The 12,744-nt window shown below is 39.8% G+C and overlaps 1 protein-coding gene and 1 long non-coding RNA gene across 3 annotated transcripts in view; one reads left to right on the top strand and one right to left on the bottom strand.

The window, feature by feature from the left end:
- Positions 1-12,744, bottom strand: part of LOC132768481 (uncharacterized) — a 38,421-nt gene that overhangs the window by 15,914 nt on the left and 9,763 nt on the right. The gene's annotated exons all lie outside the window — the stretch shown is intronic.
- The window catches only part of TECR (trans-2,3-enoyl-CoA reductase), a 41,623-nt gene continuing 35,836 nt past the window's right edge, over positions 6,958-12,744 (top strand). Inside the window, exon 1 of the mRNA XM_060764397.2 lies at positions 6,958-7,065. Coding sequence (XP_060620380.2) covers positions 7,051-7,065 — 15 coding nt within the window. The 5' untranslated portion in view covers positions 6,958-7,050. The remainder of the gene's footprint in view (positions 7,066-12,744) is intronic.

Below are 12,744 nucleotides of genomic sequence, written 5' to 3'. Positions count from 1 at the left end.
TCGACAGATGCCTGAGGAGTCTTATGGAGACTATGATTTGTGTAAGAAACAGATTCAACAAGAGTTTAGATTGACTCCTGAATATTACAGATTTAAGTTCAGGACATTAAAGAAAGATAAAACACAAAGTTTTGCTCAGGTGGCCTCTAGATTGTCTCAACTGTTCGATAGTTGGATAAGGACGTCTGAGGTGGAAGATTACCAACAGCTGAGAGAACTTTTAAAGCTGGAACAGTTTTTTCAGTTAGTGCCTTATGATATTCGCTGGGTGATTCAAGATCGCAAGCCATCCACTATTGTAGAGGCAGCGGTTATGGCAGATCAAATAACAACCTTAAAAGAAGGATTCAAAAGGGAAGATCCGCCAAATGACAAAAGAACAAACAGGCAGCCATTTTATCCACAACAAACGCGCCCACAGCAAGAAAAGGGCTCTGACTTAGAAAACACCATCTATAGGAGGCAGAGTGTAACAAGACAAACTGCTCCTGAGGTAAAAAGACGGTGCTTTCAATGTGGAAAATTGGACCATATAAAATATCAATGTCCCCTGTTAAGGAAAGAGAAAACAACCCTATTTGTGAATAAAATGAAAGAAACACCAAAGGCAGAACCAGATACTGTTTCAAAGGAGAGTTCAGGCTCAGAGCCTCAAGAGAAACAATGTTTGTTCATCTTGTCAGGCAGCCCATCTAAGGATTACTTAGAAACCATTTCTATTGATAACAAAGACAGGAAAGGACTTAGAGATACAGGCTCCGAAGTGTGTATAGTGCACCCCGAAATAATACCTCAGAAATTTCAGCAGCCAACCTCTGAAATAAGATTAAAAGGTTTAGGACCTGCGATACCAACAGCAGTGGTGACTTTGCCAATAGAATATGAAGGATGGAAGGGTATGTGGGATTTTGCAGTCAGTCCTGACATACCATACAAATGTTTAATTGGAAATGATTTGGCTGAGAAGATTGAGAGCTGGAGGATGGCGTGTGAGGAGAAAGAATGTAACAACGAAAGCCCTGAACAAAAAGCCATGTGTTTTGCCATACAACAGGATGGGGATGAGAGTCCGGAAACCAGCGCTACAGTTGCTGAGCTTGTTAAGAAGACGGGAGGAGTTGAAGAGATTCTGCAGGAACAAGGAGCCGATGTTTCTCTTAAACCTCTATTCGCTTTAGCTCAAAACCCCACAGTATCGGCAAAAGAACAGCCTTCCGAGTTTGTGTTAAAGAATGGTGTCTTATATAGAGAAACCAGAAGTGTGAACTCGACAGAAGGATCAGTAACATGTAGTCAAATTGTAGTGCCTCAAAGTTTTAGAGAACAGCTGATGAGGGTGGCACACGAAAACCCTCAAGGTGGACATTTGGGTGTGAGGAAAACCACGAAGAGAATCACTAAGAACTTTTATTGGCCTGGCATGTTCCAGAGGATCAAAGAGTTTTGCCAGTCTTGTGACATCTGCCAGAGATTGAGTACTGGAAGGGATAAAGTTAAAGCTCCTATGATCCCTATGTCAATAATTGGAGAACCATTTTACAGAGTAGGCATTGACATAGTGGGTCCTCTTTGTAAACCAAGCAGATGTGGTTACCGATACATTTTAACCATGATTGACTACGCCACAAGATATCCAGAGGCTGTAGCTCTGACTAACATCGAGACAACAACAATTGCAAATGCCCTGTTATCCATTTGAGGAAGAACTGGTTATCCTAAAGAATTGGTTTCGGATTTGGGAACCCAGTTTACTTCCAGGCTTATGTTGAAATTGCTTGAGTTATGTGGAATTAGACACCTGACTTCAACAGCTTATCATCCACAGACAAATGGACTAGTTGAAAATATGAACAAGACTTTAGTCAAAATGATAAAGTCTTACAGTCAAGAGAAGCCATATGACTGGGACGTCAAATTGCAACAACTGTTATTCGCCTACAGGACCGTCCCTCATGACAGTACTGGCTACAGTCCATTTGAATTGCTATATGGAAGGAAAGCTCGTGGTCCGTTAGACCTGATAAGAGAATATTGGGAAGAAAGTCCGGCGACAGATCCAGTTCCAGTGTCGGAATATTTAAAAGATCTTCAAGCAACAATGCGGCTAGCTAGAGACATTGCTCAAGAACATTTACGTGCGGCTCAACAGAGACAAAAAGACTATTATGATTCTACTGCTAAACCAAAGATCTTCAACATCGGAGATGAAGTTTTATTTTTATCTCCCAACAAAACCAACAAACTTCAATTGGATTGGTCTGGACCCTGGAAGATCATCAGAAAGCACAGCCACATAAACTATGATATTTTTGATGAACATTCCCATGTAGAAAGAAGGGTTCATGTAAACATGTTAAAGCCTTATGTTGTAAGGTCTGCGAATGTATGTTTTGTTGTTTCGGAAGAGGAATCCGGTCCCTTTTCTTTTTGGGAGGGTGATCGTGAACAGTACAAAAATTTAGATCGGGTAGATATGAACATAGAATTGTCCCAACCACAGAGAAGAGAGGTTGTGGAAGTTTTAAGTAAAAAATGGCATTCTGATGAATGTAGTATGTCAACAAATGAAAATGGTTAGATAATATAAAAGGTACGAATAACAAATTGTTAAGATAGAGTTTGTGTTTACGGGATTTTATATTTGAAATTAAACATGTTTCAGGTAAACGAAATTTAGTTGCGGACGCCTTATCTAGACTTCCATAGGTTAAAGGTTTGTATGTATGTGTAATTGAAATGTATTTAACCATAATATGTTTCCCTTTCAGAATTGATGTATATGTATATATTGTTGAATAATATGTGGAATTATTTTTGCCATTCTGGGATTGAGAATGGTCCAAAAATAATTTTTCTGGGGGGGAAGGTGTAGAGATGTGTTTATTATAAAGTGTTTATTATACTGTGTTTAAACTGTATTTATGTTTACATTGGTTGCCATGGTGACAAGGCAGAAGAGGAGGTGGGCGGAGCTTAAGGAGAAAAAGGTTTGAAAGTGACAGTTAATTTTCAGTCAGGAGGATGAGACCCTGAGAGGAGGAGCAGAGTCAGATAGGACTCTGGGAAAGTAGCAGAGTCAGGAGGGACTCTGAGAAAGTAGTTTAGTCAGGAGGATGAGACCCTGAGAGGAGGAGCAGAGTCAGATAGGACTCTGGGAAAGTAGCAGAGTCAAGTAGGGACTCTGAGAAAGTAGTTTAGTCAGGAGGATGAGACCCTGAGAGGAGGAGCAGAGTCAGATAGGACTCTGGAAAAGTAGTTTAGTCAGGAGGAAGAGACCCTGAGAAGAGGGCAGAGTCAGTTAGGGCTCTGTGGTGTGAAGCAGTGTAAATTCAGTTAGTTCTTAGTGTTTGTGAATATTTCTTCAGCAAGGGAGCTGAAGGGAAACCTCGTTAGATTGCTTGAGTTAAAAAGAATCTAACAGAGGGGGTTTTAGGATCGCCAGTAGTGTAAGACTGGAGATCAGTGGTTTGATCCGGTATAGGACAAACAGTGAGAATATTCACAACAAGGAACACTGAAATAATAAAGCACTTCACTGTAGAAGGAGTTTATAAGATTGTAACATCTAAAGCCTGAATGTATCTCAACCAAGCCATATTGTAACCATCAAGCATATGCCAAGCTCAACATCTCAATATTGCAACAACACGCTCTGTTTAAAAATAAACTTGTTCTCTTGTTATTTTAAACCTGCCTCCTCCATTGATTTTATGTTCGGTGCATTCCACTCTACCAAAGTTACCTCACAACGCAAATAGGGATAAACAGAGACTTTAAGACCAGCGTCTCTAAACATATTGGTGGCAGTTTAATTTAATAGCAATCTAGGAACTTTCTTACATTTTTGGTAATCCCATTTGGTGGGATTAACGACTTTACATTTTATTGGTGGCATTGATACGTTCTTTACAGGGTTGTTTGGCCATTTCAGAGGGGTCGCGAGGCCACCTCCTTTAGCCCTGCCCCCCCCAAGGCTTTGGCCCCCGTCCCTCAAGGCCAGGCCTCTCTCAAAGCCACCCTTGCCTGCCTCGCGTTCTCGCCAGCTGGCAAGGGCGAGAGCCAGGCAAGGGCTCCTTTGCGTAAGGTCTGGCCTTGCGAAAAGCCACCCTCGCCTGCTTTGTGTTCTCGCTGGCCGGCAAGGGCAAGAGCCAGGCGAGGGCTCCTTCGCGTGAGGCTTGGCCTTGCGCAGAGCCTCCCTTGCCTGCCTCGCACTCTCAAAAATAATTTTATGGTTGGAGGTCACTACAACGAGGAACCATATTTAGGGGTCACGGTTAGAAAGGTTGAGAACCACTGAACTACAGTTTCTTAGTCCAAAAACAGATGAGAATACCTCAGTTACAAGTACTATTGCCCTGGTCTGAAGGTGCATCTACACCAGGCATGGGCAAACTTCATCCCTCCAGGGGTTTTGGACTTCAACTCCCACAATTTCTAACAGCCTACCAGAGGGCCGAAGTTTGCCCATGTCTGATATACACTGTAGAATTAAAGCAGCTTGACCCACATTTAACTGCCATGGTTCGCTGCTATGGAAACAAACAAGTTGTTGTTTGGTAAGACACCAGCACACTTTGGCAAAGATTCCCCAGCATTGAGGCCTGGCCGTTAAAGTGGTGTAAAACTGAATTAATTCTACAGTGTAGGTGCAGCCTCAGAGGGGGAGAACAAGAGACAGCATCTACTGTACTTAACCCCTTCTTCTTTATGCATTAATTCTTACATTTTAAAACGGAGGGCAAGTTTCTCTGATTGATTTATGATACATTTTTTTCTAATGAGTCATGTAGCTTCATTGATATGGCCAGTTTACTTCAATTTTTGTTCCATTTGGCCAAACAGTGGCAATGAGGTCCATTATGGCAGGTAGACTTCCACATTATTATTATTATTATTATTATTATTATTATTATTATTATTATTATTATTTATTAACTTTATTTATACCCTGCAAAATCTCCCGAAGGACTCGATGTGGCTTACAAAGGCCAAGGCCGCCAACAACAATAACATACAAATATAACAGTAAAACTCATAAGCAAATAATAAACATCAAGCAAAAACAATAAAACACTAAAAACAATGACACCATGACGCATTTAAAAACAATGACACCATGACGCATTATGCTTCCCCTCATTGGATTAAGTTTAGGAAAATCTTGAGGGTTTTTGGCAGGAAATGGTCACATCATAATCTCAGGCCCCTTCTAAACTGACATAAGCTCCAGTTTCTGATCACTGATTATCTGCTTTGAACTGGATTATCTGGCAGTGTAGACTCCAGCTCAAAGCAGATAATCTGGGAATAGATACTGGATTATATAGCAATGACAGCCTCAGTGACATGAAATAGGTCTGTGGTAAAATAAGTTCTATTCTAATTCCCATACAAATGATTTTCAGGATTGGGCTGATTAGCAAAACATTCTGGCAAATTAGACTCTTACTGATTTCAGTGGGACATGTTCCTTTGTATGTAAAGATAATAGAAGGAGTTGAAAGGAACTTACAGCATCTGGTTAAAATGAATTTTAATAGTACTTGCTCCCAAACAAAGATGTATCTTTTGCTCGTCTGATTTGCTTAATGTGAAATACAGACTTATATTTCATGTTATATATATTGAAATCTGAAATATATACAGAAAGTCTTTACTATATATAAAAGTGTATATAAATCTGAAATATATACACGTTTATATATAGTAAAGACTTTCTGTATATATTTCAGATTTCAGTATTGATGTCAAAAATACGTAGTATGATTTTACATAGGATTTGTGCTACATTAGAACAATAAAGACAAATATCACTTAAGTAAAATAAACATTAAATATTAAATAACCAGAAAAATAAAATAAGGTATAAACACTAAACTAATCTGGGAATCTGCAAGTGTTTTAAATTTTAATCTTTCGCAATTGGCCCTGCCCACTGAGATTATTTTTCTGTGTTTTAATGTTCTGATTTTATATTGCTTGTTCTGTTTATACTGTTTTTGTTTTTGTATTTTATTTTTTTATTTTCTTTATTTTCTGTTGTGTTCTTGTGTTATATTGTTTTATACTATTGCTGGGCTTGGCCTCATGTAAGCCGCCCTGAGTCCCCTTGGGGAGATAGTGGTGGGGTATAAATAAAGTTTTTATTATTATTATTATTATTATTATTATTATTATTATTGCAACGTATCCAATGAAGAGGTTTAAACCAGTATAAACAAAAGATTAGGACTAAGTACGTTCCTGTCTACTTGGAATACACGAAGCTCATTCCAGAAGCACTGAGCCATGGATGTTATAGTGGTGTCAAACTGCTTTAATTCTAGTGTAGATGTACCCTGATTTGAGTGTTGGCCTGCAGTTCCCAGAATCAATGGCCAAAGCAGCTAAGAGAGCTGAAGTTCAAAACACTAAATATTGAAAATTACTGTCTTGCAACAAAATTATTGTGATCACATCCAGACCATGAGGGAGCATCTACACTATAGAATGAATGCGGTCTGATACCACTGTCATATTCAATGCTATGGAATCATGGGAGTTGAGGTTCTACAAGGTTTTTAGTCTTCTGCCAAGCAGTTGGTCGCCTCACCAAATTACAGCTCTCAATGTTCTATAACACTGAGCCATGGCAGTTAAAGTGATATCAGAGCGCATTAATTCGACAATCTACACACGGCCTGAGTACAACTGCATTTAACCCGAGGGAATCTGCACGCACAAAAGCTCCTTCATGGTTATGTAAAATTGTAGTGCTTGGCTCTCCCTTCAGATGTCATGATTCGGTCGCCACCCTGCCACTCCAAGCTCTTTGCCTGTTGATTGGATCGGGCGCTGTCAGGCGGCGAAGGTTTCCATAGGGACGCTTGGGCGGGCACGTAGGTTCACGCGGCAGTCCTACTCCTCTGATTGGCTATCCCTTTTGAGCCGCCTCATTGCGATTGGCCGTCTTGTTCCAAGGGCCGCGCCCACTTTCAACGAGGTTGGGTGTCACGTGAGGAGGAAAAGTGCCAGGCTGTGCAAGTGGTAGGCGGCGAGGAGTGCGGAGCCATGAAGTACTATGAGGTGAGGAAGCGGGAAGGGGCGGGGATGTCGCATTCCTGGAACAGCGGGAGGCAAACGGGGGTCGCGCGGACGCCTGTGCTTCCTCGTGCCGCGGGCCGCCCCATTTCTCGAGCCCTCACCTGAGTGTGTAGAGGTGGAGGGGACGGCGCATGCGTGGGAGTGTGGCTCGTGGGGGGGGGGGGGGCGCATGCGCGCGAAGGTTGTGCTCGAGGACGGAATGGGGGCGTGAGCATGCGCCGGGGGCCTGAAGTTGGAGGGCTTCTGGGATGAGGTACCTTCAAGTTGCCTTTTGCTCTATGGCAACTTCAAGTAATACTCAAGAAGTGGTTTTGCTAGTTCCTTCCTCTAAAATACACCTTACAGCACTTGGTATTCCTTGGTAGTCTCCCATCCAAGTACTATCCAAGGCTGACCATCTTTAGCAACCAACGTCAGATGGGGTATACTGTAATTCCTTCACTATATTTAGGCCCCAACCAAGAACTCCCAGGGATGTTCTAAGCCTTTTTCTTTCGCTTTAGATAGTGCTGGTTTGGGTAACTATGGGTACATCTGCATTGTAGAATTAATGCAGTTTGACATCACTTTAACTGTCATGGCTCATTGCTAACAGATAACGGGAATCGTAGCTTGGTGATGCACCAGCAGAAAGGGTAAAGGACTTGTCAAACCACAAAGGCCAGGATTCCATAACATGGAACAATGGCAATTAAAGTGGTCTCATACTGTATTTATTCTCCAGTGTAGGTGCACCTTTTGTTTCCTGTAATTGCACAATAAATATGGAAAAATAATTACAGGAAAAATAATAAATAATTTCCCGTAATTGCTCTATAAATATGGAAAAAGGTTAAATTCAGATATTTCTCCAGTCCCATGCAATAAGAAGCCATAGAAGAGGTTTAAGATTCAGTAGCTCTTTTTATAAATCATCTTTTCCATTTTTGAAATTACACTACTGCATGCTTTTGTTGACATGGTAAAGGTAAAGGTTTCCCCTTGACATTAAGTCTAGTTGTGTCCCACTCTGGGGGGTGGTGATCATCTCCATTTCTAAGCCGAAGAGCCGGTGTTGTCCGAAGATGCCTCCAAGGTCATGTGGCCGGCATGACTGCATGGAGCGTTGTTACCTTCCCACCAAAGCAGTAGCTATTTATCTACTCACATTTGCATGTTTTTGAACTGCTAGGTTGACATGAGTATCCAAGAATTTGTGTACAGTACACCTCATGAGTATTTTTCAAATAAAAATCTGTCCTGCCCCCCCCCCCCATTTCTCTTGATATTGTAAGAACACGCGCTATTACTGTTCTTTTGTACATGTACCTTTGATTGCTTAATAGAGCCTGTGTCACTTCAGATCTTATCACTTTCATTAAGCAACCTTTTTTCTTGTGTTAATTTTCTGGTTTGCATGTCAGTTAAAAGACTCAAAATGGTGCAACAGTCATGGAGTAGCAAGTGCTGAAAGTATGAGCATGGGACAGGTGGCTGGATTTCCTAAGTGAGAAAATGAATGTGGAAGAGATAATTCTTACTAGTAATATAAATGGGATAGCTATGGCCATGGGGATATCAAGAAGGGGATACTTGCTATTTACTCCTCTTCCTGGTTTTCATATTCTTAAAAGACTGATTTTTTTATAAGCCCTGCAACAGGCTTCTCTGTTTTCTCTGTTACAACCATCTAATAACCCTTGAAAGAAAAGCATGGAATGTGTATAGTATGCAACTTTGATTTCCCTTTAGTTGTGTAGCCACACTTAACACACTTAATAAAAAATACAGCAGCCTTTGTTCCTAAATGGCTACCTTAGGGTGCATCCACATTATAGAATTAATGCAGTTTGATATCACTTTAACTGCCTGGGTTTAATGATACAGAATCATAGGATTTGTAGTTTGGTGAGAAATCAGCACTTTTTGACAGAGAAGGCTAAATGCATTGTAAAACTACAACTCTAGGGATTTCATAGCATTAAGATAAAGTGTTCTCTAACTTCATTCATTCCACAGTGTAGATGCACCCTTGGTATCTACATGTTACATGCATAATAAAGGATCACTGGTCAAGGGCCTTTGCAGCCTCCCAGGCCACCATGACCTTTGTAAGAGGCACCACTGACTGCAACTGCAGCCTTCAGGTTCTTGATAGGCAGGAATACAGAGGTTGGTAGAGGCACTCACTTTTTAGGAAGATCTTCCATCAACAATGCATCAGGTCTTGGTACTGCCATGTTTTAGGTTTGTATTTTTGCCATGGCTTTTCCAGGTTGCTGAAAGTTGTGTGTTTTCCATTATGAAGACGGAAAGTATGATGGTATGTGATGGTGACTCTGAGGGAATAGCTCCCTTCGTACAGTTGTTGTATTCAGTAACTTTCTGAGATGGAAGGAATAGAAGGGATATGTATCTATTGAGTGGGGTTTGCATATAGCACTAGGGTCTGGATGTTAAAAATTATTAATATTTTTCTAAAGCAAGTGTTTAATCCTTAATGATGGAAGTTTGAGATTATTACTTTTGTATTGCTGTCATCATTTCTTGGAGGTCAGCTCTTAAAAGTAGAGTATAGATGGAGTGTGAGACTAATACCGTAATCTGCAACATCTGCAGTCTGTGCTTCAGGCTCATATGTATGGCATTTGTACTTACGTGCAACTTTCTAAAACATGAGGAAAGAGAGCGGTGTTAGTAAGTTTCACTGGCAGCAGTTACTGATAGTGGCTGAAAATATGACTCAGTTATCACTAAGAGAGGCAATAAACCAACTTGAACAGTTGTGCATTATCATTATTTGAAATGTTTACCCCTTCTACATTGCCTTATAATCCAGATGATCAAATCAGATAATTCACATTATCTGCTTTGACTAGATTATATGAGTCTACACTGCCAGATAATCCAGTTCAAAGCAGATAATCTGGATTTTATATGGCAGTGTAGAAGGGCCTAAGCCTCAGTTAGGCACTGTCACATCTTTTAGTTTTTTTTAATTATAACTCTCACCATTAAGCATTAGCAAGGTCTTAGAGAGGTGTTAGAGAACAAAATAGTCCAAAAATCTGAAGTTTGCTTGCCCGCATTAAAATATTGGTCTATAAGTAGAGCCAATTTGACAGGTTAAAAAGTTGAAATATAAGACAACTAAATAATAGAAACATATAATTCAACACGAAGCCCCTTAAAAAGTTAAAAATCTTATCTATAACTAAATCTCTAGCATTAGCTAATGACATGGATCCCTTTAAACCAGGCATGGGCAAACTTCAGCCTTCCAAGTGTTTTGGACTTCAACTTCCACAATTCCTAACAGCCTACCGGGTTGTGGGAGTTAAAGTCCAAAACACTTGGAGGGCCAAAGTTTGCCCATGCCTACTTTAAACAGTAGTCTGGGAAATTCAAATTTTTGTCACATTCTAAATTCAAAGTACAGCATTTGTATTTTTTTTAAATCCAGCTTGTATTATCCTGAGATCACAATTATCACAGTGATTCCTACCTCAGAAGCAATTTTATTTAAGCACTATGAGAATTTTTAAAAGCCAAAATGTTACATTAACATGAAAAATAATAAATTGCAATTATTTTATTTATCTTAAAGCCGAAATGTAAGACACTGAGTGAAATTTGCAAGGCGAGTGTCCCCTTGTTTCTGCTGCATTCTGGAGACCTGAGGAGCTAAGTCTGTCCCTCCAGCCATGAGGTCAGAGGGGCCTTTGCACCTGTTCTGTAAATGGATATATGGCCAGCAGTGCAATACGACTAAGATTGGCTGTATGTTCTGCTTGTCCAACCAGCTCAGCAGGTTCTCGGATATTCTGTGCAGTGAAATTGCCTTGCCTAGAGCAGCAGAGGTTTAATATCAGTCTGCAGCATCATGATGTGGAATGCTACACATTCCCTAGACAAATTGTACTTTTTGAAATTGTCTGACAAATAGACTGTATCTTCTATTTCTATTTAACAATACAAAATATATTTAGTAACAGGACAGATGAGTTAAAACACTTTCTGATGTATTAGCATATTGTTCCTGATGGCAAATGCAAGTTCAGCCTTTCATGAAGTAGTCTCTTTTATCTATTTAATTTGCATCTCTTTAACCATATTGAAAATTTGTCTAGATCAGCCTTTCCTTATCATGGTGCTTGCCAGTGATCTCAAAGTACAACTAACATTTGCAGTCAGTATATTTGTATTGCTTATCTGGAATCCCAAAATCTGAAATATTCCAAAATTGTCTATGTGGGCAGTTGAGATAGTGGCACCTTTGCTTTCTCATGGTTCAAGGTATATAATGTTTTTTTTTCATGCACAAACATATTAAATATATAAAAGTGTCTTTATGCTATATGTGTAAGGTGTTTATGCAACATAAATGAATTTTGTATTTATACGGGTCCCATGTCCATTACATTTATCCAAATACAGGCTTTTCAGAATCCAAAATCCTGAACAACTCTGGTCCCAAGCTTTTTGGATAAGAGCTATGCAACCTGTATTTAGTTTTTATATAAAAATTCTTTTAAACTGAAATTTAGGGAATGGGAAAAAAGCATTTTATATACAGGGAAGTGAACTTGTGTGGATAGAAGAAGGCTATGTTCTCAGTAGCTCTGGTGATAAGCAAATGTAGCTTACATACCATTAGCTGTTTCAACATGTTCTCTTTATTTTTTACATCAATTTAAGGGAATTGTAGCAGTTCATATCTGCAGAGGAAGCAGAGTTATTGTTGTAATGATATTTTTAGTGATACTGTTGTAATGAGGGAAAACAACTGTCATTGTTTGTGTCAATAAAGGAGATATATGTGTGCACTGGCCAATATATGGGATCGGGTGGCTTATAGAACATGTATTTGTAGGTTGCTGTTTGTATCATTGACTTCAACTCCCAGCAGCCTTATGGATAAAAGACATCAAAGAAGAAGGAAATGTTGCTGGAAACATGTCAACTTATAAAAGGGAATACGCAGCAGCAACAACTATCTGTCATGTTGATTACATTTCTCTGATACGCATTGCATGTAGTACTGTGGACTTACTGCACAACACCTACCCAGATTTATCCAGGTCTTCCTAAATCAGGTTTGTCATTTTCTACTCTGGAATAAACCAATTCATCTGTAATGCAGTCTTCGTGATATTCTATTCCTTCCACTTTGCTGTCAATTGTTGTCATTTCTAGTAGGTCCCAAGTCTGGTAGTCTCATTTAGCCATCTTGGCTTCTAGAGAGAGTTCAAACCCTGATTTGCTCTTAACCAATTTATTTATCTTTTTGGCACTCCAAGGTATCTATTTAACTCTCTTCCAGCAATATGTGTTGATTATTATCTTCCTGTAAGATTTCTTCACTTTGTAGGTTGATTTACCTGCCCCCTCCCAATATTCAATAGAGAGGAAATTGTTGGGAGAGGGTCTCCAAAATATATAAAATACAACAGGTGGACAGGGACAAAGAGTAAATGTGGTTTTAGTGGTTTAAGTGTTGGATTAGGACTCCAGAGACCAAGATTTGAATTCTTTCTCAGCCATGGAAATGTACTTGGTGATCTTGAGCACATCACTTTTTCTTAGCCTCTGAGGAAGACAATGCCAAACATCATCTCAACAAATCTTGCCAAGGAAGCCCCATGATGAGTATGCCTATGGCAGTTATAAATCAGAGATGAC

The sequence above is a fragment of the Anolis sagrei genome, chromosome 2 (genome assembly GCF_037176765.1).
Source record: "Anolis sagrei isolate rAnoSag1 chromosome 2, rAnoSag1.mat, whole genome shotgun sequence".
Taxonomy (NCBI): Eukaryota; Metazoa; Chordata; class Lepidosauria; order Squamata; family Dactyloidae; genus Anolis; species Anolis sagrei.
Note: the sequence above shows the minus strand (reverse complement) of the source record. Positions and strands in the feature narration are given on the sequence as shown.